The 24683-nt window shown below is 41.8% G+C and overlaps 2 protein-coding genes across 10 annotated transcripts in view; both read right to left on the minus strand.

The window, feature by feature from the left end:
- BBS9 (Bardet-Biedl syndrome 9) overlaps positions 1–24683 on the minus strand; it is a 488279-nt gene that overhangs the window by 104558 nt on the left and 359038 nt on the right. The window lies entirely within an intron of this gene.
- Positions 8844–24683, minus strand: part of LOC142488850 (uncharacterized) — a 55011-nt gene continuing 39171 nt past the window's right edge. Inside the window, exons 3-7 of the mRNA XM_075589188.1 lie at positions 23782–24087; positions 22313–22390; positions 21215–21949; positions 10626–10642; positions 8844–8885 (exon numbers count right to left, since the gene is read on the minus strand). Of these exons, the coding sequence (XP_075445303.1) occupies positions 8844–8885; positions 10626–10642; positions 21215–21949; positions 22313–22390; positions 23782–24087 (1178 nt within the window). The remainder of the gene's footprint in view (positions 8886–10625; positions 10643–21214; positions 21950–22312; positions 22391–23781; positions 24088–24683) is intronic.

Consider the following 24683-nt stretch of genomic DNA (forward strand, 5'->3'; position numbering starts at 1 on the left):
GACACACACACACACTTTGACAGACACATACACACACACTCTCTCTGACAGACACACACACTCACACACACAAACACACTCTCTGACAGACACACACACACACACACACACTACCAGAAGCGGCGACGGGAGTCACACTCACCATCGGAGGTATGTTGAAGTCATCGGGGGCTGCGGGCGACATCGGCAGCTTGCGGGAGACATCAGAGGTTTGAGGGGGCCTGCGGGGGCATACGGCGGCCAATGGGGGTATGCAGGGGTCTGCGGCGGCAATTGGGGGTATGCAGCGACAATTGGGGGTATGTGGGGGCCATTGGGGTTAAGCAGGGGGCATTGGGAGGTATGTCGGGGCCATTGGGAATATGCGGGGGCCATTGGGGATATGCAGGGGCCATTGGGGATATGCGGGGGCCATTGGGGGTAAGCGGGGGGCATTGGGAGGTATGCGGGGGCCATTGGGGATATGCGGGGGCCATTGGGGATATGCGGGGGGCCAATGGGGATATGCAGGGGCCTGTGGAGGCACTCTCTGGCTGCTACGGGGACGAGAAACGTGCTCAGAGCGGAGGGGGAGGAGGGATGGCACTGCTGCGGCTTTTTTTTTTTTTCTCCAGCGCGAGCGGGGGAAATTAAACAGCAGCACGAGCAGGGACAAATTAAAAAAAACGTGTGCTGCTTAGGCCAATAGGAACTCCCCACGGTGATAAATCCACTTGCCCGGGGCGTGCAGATGTATAGGTTTGTCGAACACTGTATATATATATATAATGGCACAAAACCGTGCAACATCACACAGTACAAACTCTTCAAAAATATATGCCAAGATCCCACAGCCGGTCACAACCATGGTACATTCAATGTTAAAGGATCATACAGCTGCACATCCAGGAATCTAGTATATATTATTCAATGCAACAAATGTGACCAAGGATGCAACATTGGGGGAACCAGCCAAAAACTTCAAGGCAGAATGAACATGCATAAACACTCAATACAAGTACAATGAAGAAGGACGATACTGCTCTCCAGTGGGACATCATTTCTCAAAACCAGATCATTCCATACATGATTTAAAAATAAAAATCCTCAATGGAATGTTTAAACGCATCCAAGAACGGAAAACATTTGAACTCAGAATGATAAGACTCTTTGACACCAAAACAAGAGGACTTAAATGTGGATATGGTGTTTCTCACAAACTATCATACTTTTTGAAGTGAAACTTCTTTAGTGGCACCTATTCTGATGGGGTAAAACGGGAGAGTGAGGGGCGAAATATGAAACGGAAGTGACATCACGGCTCCCCATCCCACTCCCCCCACGCACCTGCTGTGACATGTGGCGGCGGCGGCGATAGCCGCCGGCGTCGCTCCTAACGGGCGCCGCGCCCCCCCACGGCCAATCACATATGCGGCGGCCGGCGGCCATAGCCGCAGGCGCCGCTCCTAACGGCCGCCATACGTCCGCTGCAATGGCGCGCATGCGCATAACTAATGGCGACTACGGCCTTCTGCGCATGCGCAGAAGCGGCTGGCAGCGGATCCGTTCCCCCAACACGTCCGCTGCCAGGCCGCACATGCGCAGTAGTCATGGGGACGCTGGGGAAAGACGCATGCAGCTGCCAGCGGCGCCGTTCCCCCCACACGCCCCAGCACGGTAGTCATGGCGACACGTAGGGACGCCACGGCTCTCATAGGGACACTGCTCCAGGCCCTGATATCCTGCGGCCTCTCCTCTTCTCCCGGTGCATGCCCGTGTCCCTGCAGGCCTCCCCTGGCCGCTGCCTGTGGGATGAGCCGCTGCGGGTCAGTCTCAGGCCTGAGCTCCGGGCAGGAGGTGACTGGTGAGGGCGGGGAGACCTTCACCTCCCTGGGCCGGTACCGGGGCGGGGAGCTGGAGCTGAGCCTCTCCCCGTCCCTGCAGGGCGGCAGCTTCTGTGGGGTAGAGCCCGAGGGGCTCCTGTGGTCCCTGCAGCCGTGGACTCCCTTCAGGAGGCTGCTCCGGAGGATGTGCAGACTAGCCGTCCGGCCGCCTGCTGGTCACGGCCGCCTAGGAGAGGAGTTTCATGCTTGAGGGGGTGACACGGAGCCCGGTGCGGGAGGGAAGGGTCTGGAGCAGCCTCTTCCTGCCGCCCGGTGAGTGCGTGCCTAGACTGGGGAGATGGGGTGTATCATTAGGGGGAGGGCAGGGGGTATTGGTGTGGCTATATCATTTGGGGTGGGGGACAGGGGTTATTCGGGTGTATCATTAGGGGGAGGGCAGGGAATCATGGAGCTGTATTGGGGGTGAATAGGTTAGGGGGATGTGTGAGGTGCAGGGGGGCTGCGCATACATCACACGGTCACACGCACGCACACGGTCACACACACGCACGCACGCACATGGTCACGCACACACGCACATGGTCACGCACACACGCACAGTCACACGCACACACACACAGTCACACGCACACACACACAGTCAGTCACGCACACAGTCAGTCGCGCACACAGTCAGTCGCGCACACAGTCAGTCGCGCGCACACGCACTGTCACGTGCACCGTGCACTGTCACGCGCACACGCACTGTCACGCGCACAGTCACACGCAGTCACACAGTAACACGCACAGTCACACGCACAGTCACACAGTCACACACACACACACACGAGGAATTCACGCTTAGTGCAAATACAAGGGATGTGTACGCATGTTCTAAGTCAAATTTATTTGCGTTTTGTCAATGAAATTGTATTTTGATTTTTAATTAAAACATCACCAATACAAATACAATTTCTGTGACAAAAGTCAAAGAAGTTTCACTTACTATGCGCGTGCACAGCACACACAGCTTTTTTTTTGTAATGGTTCTCCCTGCCACTCTGCTAATGTTCCAATCCAAAACCTTGGCACGCGTCACACGTCTCTTCATGGGTCACGTCACGGAGGCGGGCCCAAGCCAATCCTCACAGACTTTATGCCGCTCTGTGACCTTGATCCCCCTATCCTGAAGATGCATCTCTGTCTTCTTCCTCTTGTACTCAGAGTCTCCCTTGCCCTGCAGAAGAACCTTGACCTCATTGGTCAGCTCATTGTGTTCACGCACCAGTGACTGCTTGGCCTTCTCTTGTGAGGACAGTAACTCAGCTTTAGCGGTGATGGCTTTTGGACCTTTGTCCATCAGCGTACTTTCAGCGTTTGAGACTAGAGACCGGTCATTCACCACATGTTCTGTGTTTGGTTCCTGCAAGTCCCCTCTCAGGGCCTTCACTTCTTCCCGGTGCTTGCTCTAGGTTTGCATCAAAGCCTCCTTCATATTTTGGAGCTCTGCAGTTTTTGTCGCTAGGATCGCCTCTGCTTTTTTTCCGGGCCTCTTTCTCCTTGCCGTACTGAGTCATGGGGATGGAACAGCCTCTCTGCTTCACCTGGCATCTAAGCTCCGCCTCCAGCAATGTTCTGGTGAGGCTCAGCATGGCCTTCCGCTCCTCGTGCTGCTCTGTGGGGACATACTGGGTATTCAGCTGTTCCTGTAGCATTCGCCGCATCTCTTTCACCATGGCCTCTTAGGCCTGGGTCCCGCTGCTTCCGATGGCGCGCGCGGCTGCGTGCGCGTCACTCACCGGACATCAGTTTCTCCTGAGCCGGCCCCAGTCCGTCCTCCCTGCAGGGCTCGCTACACGCTGTGACGCGTCAGCCGCCAGGGGATGCAAGAGAATTGTAATCCCGAGCGGCGACGCGTCACGTGGTGTGGCTGTGAGCCAATGAGGGGAGGAGAGGAGGCTTCGGAGAGCGGGAAGGAGAGGGGGGAGGAGAGCATCAATTTGTTTTCTGACTGCAGCACCAAGAGAGCCCCCCTGCTCCCTCCCACAGACTCTCTCTCCTTTGTGACACACTCTCCTGACACACACTCCGGCACAGTGTGATGGCCCCGCCCCTCCCCCCCCCCACATAGTCTGTGTCTGCAGATGCACGGGGGGGGTGAGGGAACCCCTGGCAATGAGGGGAGGCTTCGGGGAGCGGGGAAAGCAGCTGCAGCACCAAGGGAGCCCCCCTGCTTCTTCCCACAGACTCTCTCCTCAGGGAGGCTGCGGGGAGTGGGGAGTCGGGGGAGGGAACCCCCTGACACACAGTGTGATTACCCCGCCCCCCGATGTCATTGCCGCGCCCCCACACCCGTTTTGACCACGCCCCCCCGCTCCTGATCCCTACAGACCGCAGATAGCGGTCAAGTGCCTCTCCACGTGCCGCCTGTCTGCAGTGCGGGCGCGTGGTCTGAGGCAGCGGGGCCTTAGCCTTACAGACTCTCTAGCCTTACAGCTCTTGCAGCTGGCTCCATAGTTTGTGTTCTGCTTGTATGTGCTGCACCAGGGAGCCACGTTCTTTATGCAGCCTTCTTTCTGCACTTCAAACATTTCTTGTGTAAATTCTCTCTTTACATTACCAAGTTCTGCTTTGAGCGCGCGAGCCTCTTGCTGAGAAACTTCTAACTTTGTGATGAAGTTTTGAACGTCTTTCTGGGACATCTCAAAGTACAGTTTCCAGTCAGTACTTGTTTTCTCTGATTCTCTTGGCTTTCTGTATATGGCGCTAGCAGTAGACATTGTCATCCCTAGGCTGGATGTCATTCCTGTGACGCTTGCGCTAAGAGCTCTGGGCTGTAGCTCGTCTCTAGTCTTTTCTGACCCACGTCATCCTGAACACACGGGGTAAAATTTTCCTGGAGTTTCTGCTGAAAATTGAGACAGTTCTTTTCGCGGGGCCCCGTAGGATTCTCTTACATCATGTTTCTCTTACATCATCTGGGGTAGGGACAGTGCCATTTGCTGTACTAACAATGCAGTATTCTCCGTCTGTGACTTCTACTGTGAGTATACTCCTTGAGAAAGCGCCATCGGGGTGTTAAACGCATGGGAGGAGAGTTGTCTTTGTTTGTCCGTGCCATTTTTATGTAGTTCAATAAATATTTTTTCAATTGCTGGTGAGGTTTCAATCTTCTTATGAGCTGCAGACTCATCAATCTACCTTGCACTTCTCTGCTGCACATGATTGAAGACAACGTGTCTAGGGGTCATGGAGGATCTCTGTAACAGCTGACCGGCACATGTGCCCTGCCAGCTGGCGGAGCAGGACGGTGAAACCTTGTGAGTAATTGAGCACTCCACACCGGGCATACCGGAGACACGGGGTTAAGACACAAGAGCTGGACATTCACTGAGAACCATACTCAGTCCTCTTGTGAGTGTTCTCTTTGATTTATTTAATTTTCCCCCATATATGAGTCTCCTCCTGTTTATTCATACTGCTTCAGGGCTTGATACATCCTCTCTTAACCCTATTTTTGCTCCGTTTGTATTGCTATTCTTTTATTACAGTTATGTGTGTTTTCCTTGAGCTTATATTCGGGTTTGTATATATCATTAAGAGTGATACTAACCTGCACAGAACATGCCAGGATCTCAGTAAGGGCCCAAAATAAGCGGGACCACATGAATGTTGCTAAAAAGGGGGGCCCGGTTCAATGAAAGACATTCATACAGTAACAAGTATATGAACCTCCCAGTGTGTGTTAAGAGTGGGCACCAAGGGAAGGACACCTCGGTCACTGCCTCTGCTCCGCAAAAGAAACTCCCACTCTGCGGAGCAGTCTGGAGAGGATCGCGGAAGGCCCAGCCACCACCGTAAGAGGAGACCGGATCTGACGTCAGACGCCAAGCCGTGACGCAGCAGAGCAGAGGCAGTGACCGAGGTGTACGGAGAATCACGGGATGGTGAGCCGACTGGCAGATGATCTCTCCATATACACTTATTAAGTGTGACATGCCCAATTTTATTGTAAACATTGTGAGTGCATTTTTTACTTAGATAAAATTATTTTTATACCTTGGTTGATCTGCGCTATGCAAGTTCTTTTCTCTCTCCTTCACTGGGACATACCCTCCTAAGTTCCTGAGCCTCTTTGATGACTTCCATACTTACCTCCACCACTGACTGATTGTCCACATTGCTGTTTTGACTCTTACATCTTGTAAATAGCCATTCCACAGGAGCCAAGATTTCAGACACTCATTTCCCCATTTTCCATTCTCACTGCACTTAGATTTGTTTTTTTGCTTGTGTTTCCACCCTATGCTCCCCCTGGATTTCGTGTTTACCGTTGCAACATTGGGGACGGGTGGAGACTATCCCTTCCAGCGGGTCTGAGCAGGGGGTGAAATTGTATACATTTCATTATATATTTTGTATCACCGTCACTTGATGTATTATTTTATTGTTATATACACCTATTAGATAGATTTATTCACTGTCACCGCTATTATAGTGACTACCTTTTATTTGTTTGCGCCTATTTGTTCACCTTACCATTATTTTATTTGTATAGCGCCATAAATATACATAGCGCTTCACAGTAGTAATACACATGGTAATCATATCAATAACAAATAATATAAATAACAGGTCATGGGAATAAGTGCTTCAGACATAGACGTAACATTTAGGAAGAGGAGTCCCTGCTCAGAGGAGCTTACAATCTAATTGGTATGTAGGAGGTATGTACAGAGACAGTAGGAGGGCCTTTTGGTAAGTGCTTTTGCAGAGGGCCAAGGTTTATGTATCTATCATGTGTATAGTAATATCTACGGTGCTACTCATATGCTTCTTTAAGCAAGTGTGTCTTAAGGTCGGTCTTAAAGGTGGATAGAGAGGATGCTAGTCGGGCATTGAGGGGAAGGGCATTCCAGAGATGTGGGGCAGTGAGTGAGAAAGGTTTAAGGCGGGAGAGGGCTTTAGAAACAAGGTGATAGAGAGAAGACATCATTGAGCAGAACGCAAGAGTCGGGATGGGGCATTGCGAGAAATTAGGGATGAGATGTAAGGAGGGGCAGAAGAGTGTAAAGCTTTAAAAGTGAGGAGGAGAATTGCATGTGTGATACGGGATTTGATAGGAAGCCAGGAGAGACATTTCAGCAGGGGAGACGCTGAGACAGGTTCGGTAACACACACACACACACACACACACACACACACACACACACACACACACACACACACACACACACAGACACACACACACACACACACACACACACACACACACACACACACACATATATATACATACATACATACATATATATATATATACATATATGTCATGAAGTTCTGGAGAAATGGGAAACTCATCTACTATGCTTCTGTGGTTCCTCAAGAACCTAGAAATTATGTGTCCACAGAACCTCAGGTTGGTACCACAACAAGCAGTAAAAACAAGTAAAGGGAAACAATAGCCCTATTACATTACATTATAACCTTTGTGTACACCATAAAACACACCCCTGTTGTTCCCACCATGAAGCAGCTGCATGTAGAAAGCGGCATAGCAATTCGGTCCTGCATTAACTGCCATTGACTTGACTAGAAGTTAACATGGGATCAAGTTGCAATAGTCTTATTGGAGCTTGGTTAATCCTGGTATTTGGCATTTATTGGGCACATTGTTAAGATTACTCTGTTTACACCAAAGGTTTCTCTGTATTTTCCACCAAGAAAACAGGATGCCCTCAGACTTAAATGGACACAGATTGTTGAGGATCACCATTTTCTACCTGTTTCCCTCCCCACTTTAGTTTCTAACATATCCATTATTGCAAACCTAACTCCATTCTAATTCACTCCTGGTTCTCCAAGTCTCAGTTTTCCATAAAATAGCAAGAGCATTGAGTAACAAAATGCACTGATAATAAAGTTCCAACAGAAGGATTAGAATCTCAAAATAACAGTAAATTAGGTTGGCAAGATTATAAACCATATTTACTAAGCACTGCTACTCCATAAAACACGTTCCAGCAAATGACTGGGCTGTAAGTGGTCCTTTGTTCCCGGAAGGTTTCTTATGGCACCTCTTAAATATGGTTGTTTATGGCCCATTCACTTGAATGAGGCAGTCAAGTGTCTTATAGCATGGAAGGTGCAGTATACTTCTTATAGGGAATAAAACATGGCTTGAGTTTCCATTTCAAATCTCATAAATTACCAGGGTATTTTTCAGTCTGATTTTCTGGGGAACCCTATGGTAGTGTGGGAGGTTGCAAGTATAACGAAATAGTAACAGAGTGTATTTTATTTTTCAAGACAGCTAAAGTATTGCTTTATTTTACTTCCATCAATTCAGAAATTGAAAAGTTGTAACAGTATCTTATATTTTAAATGATATGGAATAAAGAAAATTATAGTATATATTAAGTATATATATATACGACTATTAAGGTTATGGTGGGTAAAAAAAGTGACTAAAACCCTCCACAGTAAAGCATAAAGCAACTGTAAATATTCCTGTATATTCATAAGACATGCAAATGAATATACAGGAATATTTACAGTTGCTTTATATATATATATATATATATATATATATATATATATATATATATATATATGCAAATGTAAATACAACTGTATGCTCATCTGCATGTCTTAGGCAGGTCTTAGGCAGGTCTGCAACCCCGCCTTTAACCATTATCACCCAGCACACAGCACAGCACAATATATATATATATATATATTCAATTTCTAGGATATATTTCCAAATATATATGCCCCACTATGCCTGGGTTTCACTAGGTCCTACATTTTTTCTTACAGGGTTCTACAGTTTATTCAGATCTCTACTCGTGGTTGAAGACACTGGCTCATTTTGTATTACTGACCATACTGTATATGACATGTTTTGTAAAACAAATTAATATGTACTACTAACAGTAATGAAGGCAACTGCAAATATCCACACATTATGATTTTTAGATACAATCAGCATTGTCTAATGCTTGTCCACTCCACTACATAGTTAATGCTGGCAACAATTATTCACTGTGCTTTGGCTCCCAAAGTCTTCCATCTGCGTCCCAGCTGTAGAAATCAAATAGTGCATTATATTGATTTAAAATATGTTTGCCACAATTATTATATTACTGATGACTGAAAAAGAATAACCCAGCATTACAGAATGGCCATTGAAAATTAAATACATTACAAGTGTCTGATTAAGATTTTAAGACTTTAATAAAAGATGGAAACAGAACCACTGTAATCATTGGCATTTACTACTTTCTGCGGGACCCCTGAAGATGTCTGTAAAAATGGAAAGACTGGGTGAAAATGTTCAATGTTTTCTTTTTGTACGCACAGTGCAAATGAGTAATATTGGCGTAAAATCTTTTCCACATGGTTTTATATAATTTCTCTGAATGTAGTGTAATTTAATGCACTTTGTTATCAAGTATGATTTATAAGTCATAACCAAGGCAAAAGAAATGCATGCTCCTTTGCTGCCAACTCAAACTAAATCCCATACTAATGTCGTATGCAATGCTATAAATCAAGTGTAAATGATAGTGCAGGTGAAACTGAAATATGGCTGTTATTCTAAAATGGTCAGTAAGCATTAATGCCGATTTTCCAGTGAGAAACAATCTTCCTTAAACAGAAAAGAAAGCTACTGTACACTTGACACACATATATAAATCGATTAAAGCATAAAAAGCTAGAAGAAATTGCTTAAACCACCAGTTTTACTTTGCTAAAATATTAATGTAAAACAATATTTTGTGTGATATTGAAAAAAGTTATCTACTGTATATGAATCTGGTGTATAAATACATTTGTTCAATTATGGCAAACTGTATTGTTTTGTGTTGGCAGTATAGATTTTGAGTTCTCAGTTGCACTAGATTAAAGTTGTAATCTGACATAGGATCAAACTGTACTAATGGCAGTAATATGTTTAGTAAGTTAAGGTTGATAACTAGAAAAAATACTGCACTGTACGCTCAACCTAAACTACAATGTGATAAATGTAATTAATGTGAAAACAAATCATATGTGATATAATCCCAATTACAACTATTAAAATTAAAATTGTGGGATGGCAGCCTTAGGACAAAATGACAAGTCTATCCTACAACTTGTACCAACAATGCAATAAGAAAAAATAAAGTCCTGGCGCAAATATCATGGAGACTACCAGTCCTTCCAAAGAAATGGGGAGAGTGGGAGAATTTTTTGAGTGAAGGACAGTCCTATTTCCACCGTTCTCTTCTTTATATGGAGTATTCTCTTATTTCTATTCTTTAGCTCCCAGGGTGGAGCTTATTGGTGACGTCACCCCGTGCATGTAGGAAGAGAGCAGCAGCCTGGCAGTGTTTACATCGGAGGGGGGATCTTATTAGAGTCGCGGCCGCGAGAAGGAGGGAAGAAGGGATCCTTACCCCAGCTACCAGTGCATGCAGCTTTATACTTACAAGCAGCGGACGGCACGTTGTAGATGGTTCAACCATCACATTTTACATGTGAGTGTGATACCTTGTGGTGTCTTGTGTTTTATGTTTTTAAATAAATCTTTGTAGCGGTATTTGCACCATATCTGTCCTTTATATCCTCTAGGCACTCGTGAGTGTCATACTAGATATTTGAAGATAAGACTTGGAGCGAAGTGATCCAGTGTATGCTGTGGGTGCCTGGAATCAGCAATAAAGATACCAATCAGTGTCTATTCCCTACAGTCTTGCTGTAAGTAGCTGGTGGCTGGGAAAGGTGTATTTGTTACCCTGAAGATACTGCGCAATGGTTTTTTGTTTTTGTGCTTTTTACCTTGCAGAGCATCGAGACTAAAGAATAGAAATAAGAGAATACTCCATATAAAGAAGAGAATGGTGGAAACAGGACTGTCCTACACTCCATTCTCCCACTCTCCCCATTTCTTTGAAAGGACTGGTATTCTCCATGATATTTGCACCAGGACTTTATTTTTTATTAATGTAAGTTAAGGTTGATGATTGATGTCGCCATCGAAAGCAGGTGGGTAGCCCTAATTGGGGTATTTCCAAAACAACTGCTGAACCCATCCCCGGGGGGGGGGGGGGTTAGTTATTCATTATCCTGCAATCGTGGAGATCGGGACTCCGAAACTAAAGTCAATAGGAATTTCTGTGCAGTAGTGCCCAGATCAGCAAAATCGAAGTTTAATGATTGACCTCGATTTCATTTTCTGAACCCTATTCTGGGGTAGAATGTTGCTCTTGATAACTATGATGAATGACATTAGAGCAGGTATGGCCACTACACAAAACCAAAACTTCAGGCATTATAAGGAGTAAGCCTCACTTTGCACCCCTTTTCTTTCGTTTATTTAGGTTGGAAGCAAATGGTCTTCGGAATAATGATACCAACAGTTTTATGTTTCAAAGCAGGAAGGCTATAGGGCCTATTCTGTGAGATGTGATAGCGCCGGATCACGGAAAACCCCAGTGACTTCAATAGGGCTTTATGTGCGACACCCCTGGATCGGCGCTACTGCAGTTGACATTATAAGTCCCAGGTGTACACCATTTCAAACAAGAAAGCCAAGTCCTTGGTCACCATTTCTGAAAATAAATATCTACGGTACTAGACCAGAAAGGAAGAAGACATGGAATTAAAAAATCATCATCACACAAAACTCATTCAGTACACAGTGTGTCAATTAATTCCCAATATTTAACCATTCAGAGATAGGACTGCACTATTACTGTTTTCCAAGCCCATCCATAAATTAAAAAAAGGGTTATGCACCAAACACTGTCAGTAGTAAAATATAGGTAAAGCTATAAAACAATATTGATATCAGAACTACAGTATGGGCACTCACAATGATTTCTTGAGAGAAAAGGGTTGTTCCATAATTATAATAGTGCTGCACTGATATAAGCTTGAGAATACTGAGATCCTGTACTAAACCATCACTGATAATCAGTAGAAATGAAGAGTATCAACTTTAATAATGCCGATAGGACTTAAATGCATTTTAAGACTTTCCATCAGTGAATCAAATTAGGAATCCATTGAGAAATTATACCAAGAAATTGAAATAAACAGTTGTCTGAGAAATCCACTTTTACTTTGAAAGAAGCGGACATACAGTACTTTCAACCGAAGTTGAAGTTGGATAGGCTGATTGAAACAGTTGGAAGCAACCCAGGGAACAATGAGTAATTGACCCCATAATATAGAGAAGTTAATACCTCCTGGTTCACAGATAATATGCTAAGACGGACGCCTTTCAATTTTTTGATATTTAAGTACACTACTTTATATGGATTCCTCCTTCACAAAGTAAAGAACAGTTTTGTTTAACATGGTTCAAGGAGCCAAGAAATGTATCCAAACCAAAATAACCGCATGAGTTTTTAATTCCCTTTAGAGGCTTTTTCTATTGTATATTTGGGTTTGGATTCACATTCAGTGAGTTCTAAAGTTAAACAATTCTGGTCTGCAGCAAATTAAAAATTTCCCTAACAATTGGGGAGAATGAATATTTCCTTTTTCACTGAAACCAGACTGCCTACCTTAAATATATGTGTACCACATTTTCTGAAAAACACATCAAAGGTTCCTTGTAATGAATAAGGAGAATGGATTTACTATATTTTGAATCTTCCCCTCAAGAGAATACCAGTGACAGAGAAATAGCTACTTTGCTTCTGGTCTGAGCTGTTTTGTGGGAATGGAAATGTCTAGCAGGGCTGTAGTTGCTAAGCCACATTATCAACACTAACCTCAGAAAAGGCCTGCATGTTTCTTTAAATAAAGAACAGTGCTGACACTTTACTGCAGAAATGTTCAGAATTGCACATTATTCATATGTCAGTAACCCACAGGAAAGTGAAACACAGGTACACTGAAATCTGGATTGCATTTACTTGGCAAGTAAATTAAAGATATATATATATATATATATATATATATATATATATATATATATATATATATATATATATATATTTATTCACGGTCAACTTAAACGCAATGAAAAAATATTTGCCCTCTTGTGGCAGCTCTTAGTTTATACAAAAACAAAGGCTCATACTATGGGACCTATTCATTAAACTGTGGTAAGGTGATTTACTTTTTATTTTTATGAAAACTAAAGTTTTTGTTAAAAAAAAAATATATATATATATCACTGCTGTATTCATTAGTCAGTACTTGTGTAAGGTAAATCGGGTGATAATAGTGTTTGTGTGTCGCTGCAAAATATATTTAAAGTAATATATTGAAATGAGCATTAAATACTCACTATAAGCCTTATATAGCCTTAGTGGCTACAACCTGCAGCAACCTACCAGAGACTCTCACATCCACCACCAGTTTAAGGGCCTCATGCAGTAAGCGTTGATAAGGGAAATATGGCCATGTTATAGCCAAAATTGGGTTTGAGATTCAGTAAGCGCCGATAAGTGCTTCATATCGCCAGGTTTCGGAGCCGATAATTTGGTTATGGCCAGTCGCCTGCCGATAAGCCTGTTTTCGACACTGATCGCCACTTTTTTAAATCGGCTGGATTCAACATAAAAAAACAGCTTATCGGGGCTGATCGGCACTACGAAATTGAGATGTTATGGCCGATTTCTCCCGCCAACTAAAGTTGGCAGTTTGGACGGGAGAACGATCGCTAAGGCTGCCGGAACGGCACTTAGAAAAAAAACATCTTCTGTACATCAATGGAAGTCAATGGAGCGGGGACGTATAACAGTATAGTACTGTTTACGTTTCATTGCTCACAATACAAGGGGGATTTGCATTACAGTGTGGGGGCATTCCCTGCATTGTGTCACAGCTGATGTGTCTTATTTGCATAACATTCGACTTTTACATGTTTTCAGCATTTGCGGGTCACATTACTCATCATGTGATGATGTGGCAAGGGAAAATACTATACTACACTCTTAAAGGAGAACCTCACATCATATCACACATTTTACTCAACTCAGCGTCAATTATTTACATGATGTCACACATGTCACACATGTCACACATACACAGTATATTCATCTTCCTTTACATTACACAATGCTTGTAATGTGACACGCATCTTTAAACGTTCATGTACATCTGTCTTCTCATGTTTACATATACTTTTGGGTCCTCCCTATTTTCATGACGTCACTTATTGGACGCTCAATCACATTGCATGTTTACATTGTAACCGTTGCATTACAAGCACTTCAACCTAACTTATACACACATGTACAGTAATTCATCATTGGGACACCTTGTAAACTCATTCTATACCAACTATCCTCCTTACACAAATGCATGCATATGCACACGACTATTCATTGTTGCCAACATGTCACAATAACATGGATAATTACACATGTTACACAAAACTTTTCCCACGTCAATCTCAGCCTTTTTGTCTCATTACATGACTGACTCTTGCGTTCACAAGTGTTACATGCATTGCACATGCAACTATTTATTTGCAAGCAATCTTTGTACAAAGCTTCACGTCACATCATTGCCAAATATCATCATTCCCTGCAGAATACACACAACAAATACTTAGAACAACAAGTGCACACAGCTTGCCACAGAAGTACTTTATTATGTTAATGTAACACCTTGCATTTTACTATGTCACCTGACATCATCACATACCTATTTAAAGGACGCACATTACCTGCTCATTCACAGCTACTCATTTCAAAATGTTGCGAATGTTTAGGAGACGCAGGAACATTCTTTTCTATGACATGCTTGATGATCAAGAGAATCATATAGGGCAAGGTAGGGACACACCGAGGGACAGTGACAGTGACGCGGATACGACAGGGACAGGGAGAGGGACAGGCCGAGGGACAGGTAGAGGGACAGGAGATCAGAGGAGAAGACAGAGGAGACAACTTGTGCCTCGTCCGCGTCTGTACAGGGAGAGAACCCTGTTAGATGGGATGAGTGAGGAGGAGATTGTAAGTCGCTATCGTTTGAGTTCAGCAGCAATCTTATCTCTTTATGAGGAGATAAGGGGGGATTTAGATTTTTTCACAGCCAGAGGTCGTGCAGTCCCTGGGCTTGTTAAAATGCTGTGCTCATTACATTATCTTGCTTCCGCGTCATACCAGACAACTGTGGGCATAGTGGGCGGGGTCTCGCAATCTACATTCTCGCGGGCCTTGACCCAGTTTCTCTATGCACTCAATAGACGCGCTAGGAATTATATTCATTTTCCTACAGAGGCGACAGAGTGGCTGGAAGTCAGGACTGGCTTTTATAATATAGCAGGGATACCATGTGTGCTGGGTGCAATCGATTGCACACATGTTGCTTTGATTGCACCTAGTCAGAGTGAGCATGTGTACCGCAATCGGAAGCACTACCATTCACTCAATGTACAGGTGGTATGTGATGCGACGATGAGGATAATGCATGTGGTACCCAAGTTCCCTGGTTCCAGTCACGATTCCTCTATCCTGAGGAACTCTTCAGTCTTCCATGCGTTCGAAGAGGGACATTTTGAACCTGGTTGGCTGCTGGGTGAGTACATATTTACATGTTCTAACACAAAACACATGTTGATTTAGGAATGTTGGCATTGTAGAATTTGATCACTAATGTCAGCTTATGTGTGCTCCATTCATTATAGGTGACTCAGGATACGGAATTAGGCCGTGGCTCTTGACTCCGGTGCTAAACCCTCAAACTGAAGCAGAGGACAGGTACAATGCAGCCCATATATCTACAAGATCTGTTATAGAGAGGACATTTGGCCTACTCAAGACCAGGTTTAGGTGTCTGGACAGAACTGGTGGGGCTCTTCTATACAAGCCTCAAAAAGTGTCTGATATTATCCTTGCCTGTTGCATTTTGCACAATGTTGCACTCAGGCACAATGTACAGTCAGACCTAGCTGAGGCTTTGGTAGACGAGCATCCCACCCATGTAGCTGCTGAAAATGAACAAACAGCCAGTGGTGGCCAGACACGCCAGAATCTCATCAATTCATTTTTTTCTTGTAAGTACAAACTCATATGTTCCTAGTACTACTTTTATAGTTTAATTATGTTATATTAACAATAATGTTTCTTTATATAACCTTCTGTTAGGACACAGATGAATATGGGTTGCACACCTTTCTTTTCTCTGCTGTGTGCACAAAGGGATGTGGCACCGGTATGTTATTGTTGCACAGGTTATATAATCCCTCTTCAATTGTACTTTAGTTGTGTGTATGTGAATACAACTTGGGTAACAAAGCAATAATATTTTAGCATTGTGTTATTCCTTATGCTAAGACAAAACACATATTATGCCCATAATCATTCATGCTTCTAGTATGCTTACATACAATGTTATTGGTGCAGTGTAACATGTACATCCAGATGATGTGTACACCAGGCTGATTTACATTTTGAATGTCATTAAATATACATGGTGTTGTACATTTAACACCAAATACACACTTTGCTGTGTTGTTTACGGTACTGAAGATGGCATGTCAATGTTTGCAATTTATATATTGTTCCTTTGCATTATAGGTATATCTCCAGTATGACTGATCATGGTATGTATATTTGCTGACATCTCTCATAAGATGTGGCTACCTCAATCTTCCTATAATTATTGGAACTAAAAACCCAACATATTGGTTTAAACACAAATGTTACATATATGTACTTTCTGTATCATGTATATGCATTTAGCTACTCTTGAGCTTTCATGTGCATTGTATTACAAAATGATTACTCACATTTCATCACATTTTATGTATGTTTCCTTATAATTTCCATTAATGTAATATAGAGGTGGTTGGAGAAAAGGGGATAACTGTACTTATTTGTTTACTTACGGGAGCACATTCATCACTAGCATAGACACACTTTTTAAGACAACTGTTTGTGTCTCTATCAATTGGTGTAGGATCCATGTATAACACCGACAAATGATAACACCAGCTTTATTATGGTAGCTTATATCATCATATTGACTATACTATGTATTTCTAAACGATTAATAAACACAGTAAACTATAGTTAGTTAGGTTAATGAAATATACACAGAAACGTACTTCATAACATGATGGTGATGTCATATTCAGAACATCATGCATTGGAGGGGACCATAACATCTGGCCACTAACATTATTTGCTACAGTCCCAAACCATTTTATCTACATACCCATGTAACAAGAGATTTTAAAAATAAATGGCTACTTGGTTGTAAGTGTCCTTTACATTGGGAGAAGGAGTGGCTCACTGAGTAAAGACACACACTGGCACTGATAGTTTGAAGCAGGGGAGTCTGGTTCAATTCCCGGTGTGGGCTCCTTGTGACCTTGGCCAAGTCACTTTATCTCCCTGTGCCTCATGCGGAAAAAAAACATTTGTACGTTCCACGGGCCAGGGACCTCAGGCTGAAACATGTGTCTGTAAATCGCTGCGTACAACTAGCAGCCCTATACATGAACATGCTCATATTATTATTATTATTGTTACATAGTTTCGACAGTCATACGTTCCATTACATATTATAATACACAAATGTGTTAGCAGAGTGGGAATGGTTGTTATATATAAAACACACCATGTCATAAAATGTTAGTAGTCATTAAAGAACACTCAATAAAAATTCATGAGGCACTCTTTTGCAACATCATTATGTTAATTAAGTGCTTATGCAATATAGGCATAAGGGTATCACATTTTTAATTGTTTGTTAATAAGCGCTGCAAGCAATATAAAATTAGTTCCATATGTAGTATAGTAGTCGGTGGCTCCTCCTCACAATCATCTCATATAAAGGTAGACTCTTCTGAAATCATACATTGATCCGATTGTATCTTCCCCGACATCTCTGAAATACAGCAAACACATGATGGTCAAAGATGGCACCTTACTAGATATGCATCCGTGACAACGCGTTACGCAGCTCTATATGATTGTGTAGATACACACGTCAGTCACTTATATGTTAGAAGTAAAACTGTTCATCAGTATGTAATGTTTCTTTAAATTTGTAGCAGGCATAACTATGTATAAGAAGTGAACGTTGCCTGTATACTGAAAGATGTGCGCGCACATCTTTGTGTGCGCACGCACTTCACGCTTGGCTCCACTAACTGTTAGCGCATGCGCAAAACAAAGCGTACGTTGTGCGTTCAATACATGTTGAAAATACCAGTAAACATAACATCTTTATTTCAAATACAATGAAGACGAAACTACATTCGTTCTAAACGAGTACATCTGTATTCTTTTTAAACAGACGTGTTTGAACAGAAAGCACGGCCGATAACACAATGCGCAAATGCAATACGTGTGACGTCATGTTAAGCCAGCGTGAAACGCACGCTAACACTCCTCCCACTCAATTAACATTCGGCTAACGCCCAGGGTACGCCTACAAACACTGAGCCGCACGCATCACACACTGCAGTTACCGTTACTATAACAAAACATGACAGCCAATAGGCTTTGAGGCGCGCACGTCGCTTGGGGGCGGGACTTACATCACTAATCCTTTTTAAGGACGCCTTGGCCCATGACAAGGGTCCCACGTCATACGTGGTGGACCCGGTTTTCAATGTTGTAGATGTTGCATGATAACAAAACAGGTATGTGTTAGAGTAATGGTAAAATGTTGCTAATATGTTTAAAGGGATAGGAAAGTACGTATATTTATTCCGTCAGCAATGTGTACTACTCTTTCAGGTCCTACTATATTGTATTAGGAAACAATTTGTTTGTGATCGCTACATGTTATGCAGTCTGCAATGTTACGCTGTATCCACGCATTGAAAGTGAAAATGGTGGTTACAAAAAAAAAAAAAATTTAAACGCAGAGTCAACGCATAACGATTGTTATATTTACCATTCTTCTAGAATTAACTCTTCGCCTGGCTGCAACTGGTCGCTCCAGAAATGCAAGCCATTTTCATCCACGCTTAACCCAACCGCTGAATCCAGTATGGCACATATCTCCTCCAGGATGCGCTCATAGGAATCGCCACTGCTTTCTTCAAATAATTGGTCGGGAGGTAGGTTCATTTCTTCCGGTTCCCATTCCAATGCAATTTCAGCTGAAAGGCTTGGTACATAATCATAGTACTTTTGTTCTTGTACAATGTGGGTTTCAGGAATGGAGGCTGCAGATATTGCAGCACGTATCGATTCAAACGGATCAGTAGTAGCGGATACATTGCTATTGCCATTAGGAATAAATATGCCTTTCACGACAATATAAGTGCCGTCTTTCAGGATAAATTGTTTTTCCGGGGCAATCTTCCAGAAACCATAGGTGTGTTGTAGCTTATCCTGGTCACGTTCAAAAAAGTCATTACTTGATAAAGTGAATCTTATTGAGGAATTAAAATTCCGTGCATGCTTACGGTCTTGGTAATAAGGATATTTTGCTCGAATGAAATCATCGATTTGGCGTGTGCTTGCTTTCTGTCCGCGACTGTTCAAGATGGCTTCACAGATCATGTACTTATACCCTAAAAGGGGATTAATATTGTTAACGAATTCATCAGCCATGTCTGAGTAGCACAAAAGCTGTGTGCAGGTCTGTGTTATTTGCTCATCAAAATGAATGTGCTGAATGGCTAACAAACTCCTGTTTTTCCTTGTCAAGGTCAACAAAAGTAACTACTTTGACTCCTTATTTCAAACGCCAATTGGATTTGGTTGTCTAATTGGGTTAACAGTTGTGGTTCGTGATATGGGACTGTGGGAGAAACATTTCTCCTTCTTTTATCTCGTTTGTGAAAAACATCCCTAGACTGTGAATGCGTTCACATAGTGTTTTTTTGAAAACTAACAAAGACCAGTGTGTGAAAATATTTCTTAGGCAGGCATATCAGTAAAAACACACCTGCAAAAAGAAATGTTTTTTCCCCGCTTACATTTCTGTGTGTATGTGAAAGTCTGGTTAACTCCCTGTCTGCATGAGTTTAAATACGTGTGTATATATATATATATATATATATATATATATATATATATATATATATATAAATATATCTCTTATAAAAATATATATATATTTATATATAATATTTTTTTTTTTTTTATATTGCAGGAGTACACACAACATTGATGGCATTAAGTATACCTTGTATGAAACCTATTTAAATGGTGAGAAACATGATTGAATGAAGTAATAAACATTTGTTTAAGCACAATACTGTTAGAGTCTCATACTTAGGATATTTCTCAAACATTAGGCCTGTATTATTAAAATAGTGTGCTTTCACAAGGAAGCATGAAGTGTATTAGTTTGTGTATACCAGTTTATATAGTACTATATATATATATATATATATATATATATATATATATATATATATATATATATATATATATATATATACACACACATATATACATATATATATATATACATATATATATACATATATATATACACATATATACATATATATATACACATATATACATATATATATACACATATATACATATATATATACACATATATACATATATATATACACATATATACATATATATATACACATATATACATATATATATACACATATACATATATATATATATATACACACTCACACACTCACACTCACACTCACTCAGTGTGTGTGTGTATATATATTATTATACATTCTGAGATGTTATAGAAACGAACACACAACTGATTAAAGGACAAAATTACAATGGCCAAGCAAGGCAAAGGTAAGTAATAATTTACACATAATCCTGCTGTACACGTACAAGAAAGATGTTTGCACTTACTTAGGTGTTTTAATAATTGCATGTGACTAATATGCATATGCAATTCTTACATCAATTAACACACCCAAATGCAATGTTTTGCTGCAAAGTCAATGGCAGCTTCTCTAAACTTAGCAACTGGCTCCTGGTGGACCATTACTGAACAGACGATTACAACATAAATATTTATAACACAATTAATTATGAGTGTTAACATTTCCAAAACTTCACGTGTACAAGAACATAGTTGAAAGTTTGGAAACAACACAGTCTTCAGCATACATACAATAGTAATTAGATAATCTGAAGTCAACAAAACAAGGCCAAAGACATATTTTCTGAATTATAACATTTATTTTTTTTGTTCCTTTTGCGAGCGAGTAACAGGCCTGCTTGTTGTCTCTTGAATTTTCCTTTTTCTTTTGCCACCAACTTTAGGCACAACAGAGCCACTTTGAGTGGCCTCTGGCACTTCACGGGCAGGGCTTGTGGCCAGTGACTGTTCACCTACGGGGCTTGTGGCCAGTGACTCACCTACAGGGCTTGTGGCCAGTGACTCACCTACAGGGCTTTTGGGCAGTGATTCACCTACAGGGCTTTTGGGCAGCGATTCACCTACAGGGCTTTTGGGCAGCGATTCACCTACAGGGCTTTTGGGCAGCGACTCACCTACAGGGCTTTTGGGCAGCGATTCACCTACAGGGCTTTTGGGCAGCGACTCACCTACAGGGCTTTTGGGTAGTGACTGTTCACGGACAGGGCTTGTGCCCAGTGACACATGTGAGCAAGTTGGTAGACACTGCACAAGTGATGGTTGGTCTGTTTCATGTGTGTCTTGTTTTGTTTTTGTCGCCTCCTTTGTAGGTGTCTGCTGCTGAATTTGTACAGATGGCAGCGGTAGGATGTCATCAGGAACCTGCACAGCAATGTCTGCTACTTGACCGGTAACATTTGGGCCTGGTGAATGAATATCAGATGAATGTGGTGAAAACTGACCTGCATGAACAGATCCTGGCTGGGAGGTGTTGAATTGTGGTACATTAGTCATTCTCCAGTAATTAGCTTGTGTTTGCTGAACAACTAATGCTTCGAATGAGGTGTTGATTTTTTGCAACTGTTTAGGCACTTCAATGAAGACTCTGTGGAGATGTGCCAATTGTGATACTGTTTCTTCCTGCAGTCCAATCATCCTTTCCAGCACTGTCATCATGTCTGAATGGCGACGATTTTCTGCGTCCACTATTTTTCCCTCTGAAGCTACAATTGCATCGTATGTGGAAGTTGATGGACGATTTGGCGGTACAACAGTTTCTATTGGCACCTCTTCATGGTCACATGATTGTATTTCAGTCTCTTCTGTGGCGTCATCCTCATCATACTCATCATCCTCATCACCATGATGTTCTAAAAAGAAATGTACACATTATTAAATGGCATGTTAATGTATGCTGTGTTACTATGTAATTGTACTGTGTCCTAAGTAACACCTAACATGTTAGCATACGTTTTATAACCTCATTAAAAACTACCTTGACTTACGAATAATGTTTGGACTCAGTATGAAATATGAATGAATGAAAAGTTGCTCTAAACTCAGAAGTCCTACATGATAATTAACATCACTAACACAATACATGTTGCCTTACACTTAATTTTCACTGACACTAAGTAATCCTATTTAAAGAAGATGTGCAAAACAAATAATGCACATGACAACATAACATATAGAAGAGCACATATTATATGGGCAGCAAATGATACACTCACCTTCTAGTAGTGTTGAGCTGGCTGACCCAGGTGAAGACACTTGTTCCATCTCAGGTGACACATGTCCTCCAGGGGCAACTATATATAACAATAACATAAGTTTTACATTTACATGTGTAAATATTGAACAAACACTTATTGTATGTTCTGTATTTATGATTAACTAACAACATCAGTTCCTTAACCGAAAATGTGTGTGAAAGTGAACATAAATAGTTGTAATAACACTGTACATGCCTGTGTACTTAGAATTTTTGAGTTCCCTAACATACAACATACTATGTTTCTGCAGTAATGCGTGAGGATAAATAGATTAAATGAGTACATAAAAATCATATGTTGTGTAGTGATATCAGTATCATAATGTACATAACTATCATGAGATGACCATTCACAATGGTTATCATGAAGGTGGTCATATTGCAAAAAGTGTTGTTTTTGGTAGAGGATATGTGTGGTACATTAATCGAAGATGTGGCACACCTGAATGTGGCTGTGACTCAACAAGACAACACATGCAGTGTGTGATAATGTGTCTTTCATAGTAGTTCAACTATAGATATGAGTGAACTAATGTGTGACGTACGGTTTGATAAGTAATGAGTTGTTGGGGCATTTAGTAGCTAGAGTTAAGCTTTCAAATGAGTGTGATTAACTTCAGTTGTGCTATTCAGGTTGTAAGAAAGGTATTCCCTTCCCCAAAAAGCCTAATCAGCCACACCTTTCAATGACTTGAAACAGGTGCAAATGGTGTGAACTAAGTTGACCGTGAAATGAGGCTGTAATTAGTGTGTGTGCTGAACCCCACCCCCTCTGTTGAAGTGTATGCTGTGATGAGATATTAATTGCAGCTGCTTTAACACAATGGTAGATGAGCTAAGTAGTCATCTGCAGTGTTTAAGTTATGAAAACAATGACATAACATATGATACGTGTGCCTCATTATGCTGTCTGTATATGACATAAAGCAAAAATGGACCTTTTCATAAGCAACTATAGATGTGTTAGTGCCAGTGATGTTTGTAGGCCGTTACATGCAATTTCTTTGATGCATGCTTAAAATAGGCAGTAATGTCATGTTTGTCGGAGTAAAATAAATAAAATACACAATAATATGATACATATTTCTGTTCTGTACCTGTAGCTACTAATAATTTCTCATGAACATGTGTTACACATGTGTACTACCCTGTTGTTCCCCATCTTCGCCCACCATCAATTGCTTCCACTGCAGCTATGCATTTTGGGAATTCACATGTAAATGAGCACGCAATGGCACGTGCTATATTAGTTACTGCTTTTAGTAGGACTACTACATATATGTCTATTTTGAGATATATATATACAGAATCAGACATATACATATATAGATGCAGGTATGCTTATATTGTGAAGACAGTATAAAAAGCAGTGTAAATATGCAAAATAACTGTAAGCAACGACACGCCTAGTACAGTAATATTTATCACCTGCTGGAAATTGTGACGGATAAATTCCAATGTCACGGTCACCAGCCAAGCCTTCCACGACGACGGTAAGTAATTTTGGCCGAAGCAGCTCCTCCAATGGAGTCAATATGAGACGTTGTGGTGTGGGCCCACCTCCAGTGCCAGTAGCATGCACGCGTTGGTCTTGTATTTTCTTTTTCAATTTGGACCTAATATCATCAAATCTTTTCCGACAATGATACTTGTCCCTGACACTATTCCCACAGGCATTGACACCAATGACTATTGTGTCCCACATTTCTTTTTTGCTTGCTGCACTTGTCCGCCCTTGAAAAACATATAAAAGATATGAGGTAAATGAATAATAATATAAGCACCAGTTTCCTACACTGCTAGCTGTTCCAAGAGATAGCAAACATGCTGTTTTATGTGTAATATGTGCAGCACATGAGCATTCACTACTAAACCTATACATGTAAGCAAGGTTGCATTCATATTGTATGCAGTTCTGGCAAATTGACCGCCTGTGTTTATTTGTCCTTGTAAGGCATGATAAAAAGCTGTGTTTCCACACTAATGAACATAGAAAGATATTGTGTACCCATATTTGCATATGAACAAAACTCAGATGACCTAGGATCACATGTATTTGAATAATAAATGTAAAGTTACACTTACCTACTAAATGTCCATAGAGACTGTCATAGTGCTCCAGAATGCCAGTGACAAGAGCCCTATTTTCCTGGTCATTGAAGCGAGGATTACGTGGCTTCTCCACACGTTTTTTCCGAGCAGGTTTAGGGTCAGAGCTTGGCTGGTGCTGACTGGACTCTCCTTCTTCCAATGGAAGAGCCTCCAAAAGCTGGCCACCAGCAAGCACGCCACCACCAGACACCCCATCAGCAACTGCGCCACCAGCAGCA

This window comes from Ascaphus truei, chromosome 2 (assembly GCF_040206685.1).
Source record: "Ascaphus truei isolate aAscTru1 chromosome 2, aAscTru1.hap1, whole genome shotgun sequence".
Lineage (NCBI taxonomy): Eukaryota > Metazoa > Chordata > Amphibia > Anura > Ascaphidae > Ascaphus > Ascaphus truei.